Source organism: Limulus polyphemus, unplaced genomic scaffold, assembly GCF_000517525.1.
Source record: "Limulus polyphemus unplaced genomic scaffold, Limulus_polyphemus-2.1.2 Scaffold2619, whole genome shotgun sequence".
Taxonomy (NCBI): domain Eukaryota; kingdom Metazoa; phylum Arthropoda; class Merostomata; order Xiphosura; family Limulidae; genus Limulus; species Limulus polyphemus.
In genome coordinates this window covers 122491-128444 of record NW_013668229.1, presented here as the reverse complement: position 1 = coordinate 128444, position 5954 = coordinate 122491, and the positions used below count along the sequence as shown (strand labels likewise).

The 5954-nt window shown below is 30.9% G+C and overlaps 1 protein-coding gene across 4 annotated transcripts in view; it reads left to right on the top strand.

The window, feature by feature from the left end:
• Nucleotides 1-5954, top strand: part of LOC106467454 (RIMS-binding protein 2-like) — a 44674-nt gene that overhangs the window by 13996 nt on the left and 24724 nt on the right. For all 4 annotated transcript variants that reach the window (XM_022395647.1, XM_022395645.1, XM_022395646.1 and 1 more), the window contains 5 exons: nt 514-595; nt 2123-2284; nt 3995-4126; nt 4932-5108; nt 5605-5750. In XM_022395647.1, coding sequence (XP_022251355.1) covers nt 514-595; nt 2123-2284; nt 3995-4126; nt 4932-5108; nt 5605-5750 — 699 coding nt within the window. The remainder of the gene's footprint in view (nt 1-513; nt 596-2122; nt 2285-3994; nt 4127-4931; nt 5109-5604; nt 5751-5954) is intronic.

Sequence of the window (5954 nt, the reverse complement as noted above, 5' to 3'; positions counted from 1 at the left end):
ACATACTTAAGATCCATTTTCACATCATGTAACAGCTACACACACATACTTAAGATCCATTTTCACATCATGTAACAGCTACACACACATACTTAAGATCCATTTTCACATCTGTCACAGCTACACACACATACTTAAGATTCATTTTCACATCATGTCACAGCTACACACACATACTTAAGATCCATTTTCACATCTGTCACAGCTACACACACATACTTGAGATCCATTTTCACATCATATCACAGCTACACACACATACTTAAGATCCATTTTCACATCTGTCACAGCTACACACACATACTTGAGATCCATTTTCACATCTGTCACAGCTACACACACATACTTAAGATCCATTTTCACATCTGTCACAGCTACACACACATACTTGAGATATTCTAACTTATTTGATAGACATAAAAAAACATCTAACAGGTTCTGTGTCCTTAGCTAAGGGATCAATAACTAAGGATGTCAGATTACTTTCTAAATAATTTCTACATCTTTTTCCAGCCTCACAGAATTAGTGTTCGGTCTGTCACATCATCAGGTCATCATTCACGAGATGCAGCCTGTACCATAACTGTGGGTAAAGGTCAGTAATTGAGAAGCTCATATGAAGTTACATAAATTCCCTAATAGTTAGTGTTCATAAAGTATAATGTCATCTTGTTCCTTATATTTTAAGTATATCAGCCCAATACAAACAAAACATTTATAAACCAATTTTATGTTTTTAAGAAAATACAATGAAAATTGACTTTTTTTTTATCAAAGCATCTAATCTATTTAGGAAATGTTACAATTTTTATTGCATTGAAAAGTTTAGTGTTGCTACTACATTCTGTGCAGTATATGATTTATTTATGTTTCTATCTTTTAATAAGGCTATACTTTTTTTACAACATTTAACATAGTCCTTCCAGTACCAGAAAGCTTTCAACTGTCCACCCACTGTTATCACTTTTTACATTAATAAAATTAATTTGAATTGGATTTTTTTTTTTTTACTTTAAATGCAAGTAACACCTTTCAGTATTTCCCAAAATATTCCAAGGGTAAACTATTCCAATGTTTAAAGGGGCAAGATTTTAGAGTTAATCTGTTTTATTCATCCGTATGAACAACAGAGCTGTAATATAAACGTAGAATTAAAGAGAATACAGTTAATGAACCAGTTTTATTGATAATATATTACTAATCGTGATGTTTGAAGTCTGAAACTTAAAGTAAATTAGCCGATATCAACTTTGGATTTCCTAATACTGATATAGTTTGCAGAGTAAACTTCAAAGCAGTTAGCAAACAACTAGATGGGAGATTCCTCAGTGTGCAAGTATGTCTCAGATGTGTTCATGGTTTGTGTCCCTCTGTGGCAAAATTTCATTTGTCACCTTGTGGTACTTTATTACATTATGAATGTGACTATCAAAGGTATTGCCTTTCCTCTTGTCTGTCAGTTCAAATTAGGTAATTTGAGTTTGCTATCGTAAAAATATTCCATAACAAGTCCATGCCATTGAGATGATAAACTTTCAACATAGCTGTAAAAATATTTTTGTTTATTGTTACGAAGGTTCCAAAAAGTGATGGAACGCCATTCCAGTTACCAAAATGAGCACTGGGATGACATTCTATTCACCTCCAGTGATTTTTCAAAGCCCGTTCACCTGGCAGTGTTTCACTCCAGCTATGAGTTTACTGATTTGGTAAAAGAACAAAACAATTGGGTTTTGAAGTTATTTAAATAGAAATGGTTGAGTTCTGAATTAGTGGTAAAAATATTCGTTGTATGGCAGAACCAAAATGTTATTTTGGTTTTAATGTTTTTATACAGTTAATTATTTTATAGAAGCATAAGTAAAATTTAAACATACAACAGAATGAGAAACTGATTTTAAAGTTGAACATAGATGTTAAAAGAATGAAACAGTTAATAATAACCAATACTAACTGAGGTTTACATCCAGTGCAATGATGCACGTACATATAAGCTAGTTCACAAGTATTTCATTTGTATCTTCTTCCAAATACTTCAGTATTTAATTGGAAAATATTTCCTTTTTGTACTAGCTTTACTTGAATATTATGTTAGTCCTTGTTGCTTTTTTGTCTTCCATAGATATTCCATTAGCCCCCAGCTGTGTTAAGGCTTCTAATTTAACTTCTACATCGGCAGTGATTAGCTGGTTGCCTAGCAACAGTAACTTCACCCATGCAATAGCAGTCAACAATGTGGAGATTCGAGTTGTGAAGCCAGCAATATTTAGACATACTATCACAGGTCTGAATGTAAAGAGTTATCTTTCTACGGAAACTTGTAACATAGACTTGTTCGTCTTTCCAAATAAATTGTTTTAATGATTTAGAATTCTACATTTTAGATAATAATGATAATAGTTTTGATTTTATATATCAAATCATTTATGACTTGGAACACCTACCAATCAAAAAATTTAATATCCTGTTAGCCCAGGAATGTTTACAAGTATTGTTTTCAGGCTCATAATTGAAGTTATGTTTTTATCTATTAGACATTCTCTGAAAAAGATGGCTTAAAAGTTTCTACTACAGTTCTATAAATCAATAGTTTAGGTTTGTTACTCATAAACTATTTAAAGTATAAGACTACGTTTTAGTTTAAACTTAAATTTTGAACATAGGTTTCATTTTAAAATTGGAATAAATACTATTATGTGATCACTAAGCTACATGTCTAATTAATTCAACTTGTGAATTAAGTATCAATTTAAGCAGTGATTTCATGCTTCGCAAAAACTTTTGTCAAATTAACTATTTAAGTAAATGGCATTTTGACCCTTTCTTGCACTTTTTGTACTTGACACAAGGTCACATCTCAATAAAATATATGTTGTATGATCAGAACCAACAAATACTTGAAATTTTAACACGCTGGTGTCAATAGAAGAATCGGCTTTGACTTTGTATGATCAAACTTTCTATAATTCAGTTTATGCTGAAAATCTAGTACAGACTAAACTGGCTGGTCTAAAAGTTAAAAATACAATTAATTTTTATAAAAATAAATCTCTTCCTGATGGCTTGACAGTGAGCTGAGGCTTATAATGCTAAAATTTAGAGTTTGATACTTGCAATTAACAGATTGTGAGCTTTGTGTTTAACAATGAACAAGAGATGGGTTAGAGGCTAGTGTGCTGGAATATGAATTCCAAGGTTCTACATTCATATTCCATTACCACAAAATCATGCTCCACGTCTGCATTATAAGAATGATTGTTAAATCCTACTATTTAATTAGAGTAGTAAGCCTAAGAGTTGGCAGTGCATGCTGCCGAGTAGTTACCTTTACTTTATCTTACCCATTGAAAGTTAGGAATGGTTAACACACCTAGCCCTTGTGTAGCTTCACATGAATATCCAAAACAAATAAACAATCAATCGATTAATTTTGTTTTCAATATATTTTATAACTAGCTGGTGTATCCGTCCCCTGGATGGAAGTTATGTAAATTCATGATTAATGAAAGGTTATCTTAGGACATGAAATGTTGCTTCCCTTATATGTAATTGTAAAAAATGCCCATAAAAACTGCAAAACGCAAAACTAAAAATTTGTATGTATCTTCCCATGGACCCAGTGAACCTCCATACCAAATTTGGTGAAAATCCATCCACAGGAGGTGAGGTAGTGGTAACAAAACACAAAAATGCCCATAAAAACTGCAAAATGCAAACTGAATATTTGTATTATCTCCCCATGGACCTAATGAGCCTCCATACCAAATTTGGTGAAGATCCATCCACACCCTGCGAAGTAGTTACATGGACAGAAAACAGCAGTACTATTATATTTATATAGATATAACATATTTTAATGTTATCATCTTCACTATAGAAAAAGCTTAATTCGTAATATGTCTGCTTCATTGTAGAATTAATAACTTATTTTGAGTACTATATAAATTTAATATAAGTATTATGAGTAGCTGACTGTGTTTGGATTTTTCCATAGGCTTAGCTCCCAATACATTATACAGAGTTTCTGTTCGTGCCAAACCAGGGAAGCTTCTATACAATGCAGAAAAAAATCCTAATAAATTAGCAATGCTATCAACTTTTGTTGACTTTCGAACTCTTCCAAAAGGTATTTAAAGACTGTTTTTATATATTCCAGTGAAAAATATGAAGCTATTTTCTTGTGAACTGTATTCTATGTTGTTTGTTTTTTAAATCCATCACTTCCATTGCTATGGATCAACCTATTGAAGCAATATATAAGTTTCTCAGGTTCACTTGATTTGTTGAATCCATGATTAATTTTTTTATGAGCTAATTTCTGGACACTAAAAATTAATTAAACTTCAATTAGAACTTATTTAAAGAGTGCATTGAAATTATAGTGTTAATTCCATTTTCTAAAGTTATTTTTTTTAAAGTTTTATTTAGCCTAATCATTAATTAGAGTCATTGTTATAATACTTATTTTCATATAAATTTCTTTCTTCTGTACCGCTTTTTTTATTTTAATTTCAATGAACAAAGGAGTGATAACTGTTCTCAAAATGACCCACATTCCAAAATTCAGACCTTTAATAATGTCTGAACTTTTTAAGACTTACTTTTATATGTTCATACGTATAGTACATACCTATCCTGTTCATTATTTTTCTAAATATTTAAATTTTGGTAAATGTGTCAATCTGTCTACCTATTACACAGTTAACAACATAACAGAAAAGTACTTGATGACATGTAGCTGGAATAAAGTTTTATGGGAAAAACAGCAATTGATTATAAATTTCAGTAGCCGTGTTTCTTTCCATTTCAATTCCAGTGTTTTATTCTAAAATCCTAAAATGTTGGGATAATTTGATCATATCTACATCTTTGTAAAAGAACCAATGTTATAATTTATTGAAATTGTAACAACATTGTTTTGTTATTGTTAGGTCTTCCTGATCCACCAGTTGATGTTCAGATAGAGGCAGGGCCTCAGGACGGAACACTATTGGTTACTTGGCTGCCAGTCACTATCAATCCAAATGGTACGTCCAATGGAGCACCTGTGACAGGTTATGCTGTTTTTGCTGCTGGAAAAAGGGTTACAGAAATTGATAGTCCAACAGGTTGGTACTGTTTGTGCACATTTATTTTCAAAGTAAATATCTTGAATCGAAATATTTTTGAATTTTGAAAATAAATTTTTATATATATTACATGGTAGTTTAATCTTACCTGACTCGTTCGTATACTATACTATTTTACAGTAGCATTTTGTCTACATTATTACTCTTTACGTAATGAGAAGAAACGACAAGTTATTTTGTAACATCAAGAAATCCTAATTATTTTTTAATTATATTGCATCTGGACGTAGAATTGTTTATCTATTTGTGTATATTCACTTTATTATCATTATTTATCTATTTATTTTAATTGTAAACACATAAATTTAGCTTTCGTCAACTTGTATATAATTATACGTAATTGAAATATTTTGTTTTTATTTTGCCATTTAGTTCTTACTTCATTAAATTTAAGATTCATGTAAACACAAAGACTTCGTATGTAAGGAGATTTTTACACTGGTTGTTAACTAATATAAGTTTTACTTGCTGGTAGGGGACCATGCCTTGCTAGAAATCAAAGATCTCTTTCCTCTTGATAAGAAAAATGTGACTGTTAGAACAAAATCGGGAGATAATCTATCATCAGATTCTATGCCATGTGCTGTTCCAGAAGATCTTATCAGTACTTCAACTCAGAAGGCAAGTTTCATTTAATAACTTCGGAAAAAAATATACATGATAATATGCTCCTTGAAGAACCTAAAACATTACACAAAAATACACATGATAATATGCTCCTTGAAGAACCTAAAACATTACACAAAAATATACATGATAATATGCTCCTTGAAGAACCTAAAACATTACACAAAAATACACATGATAATATGCTCCTTGAAGAAC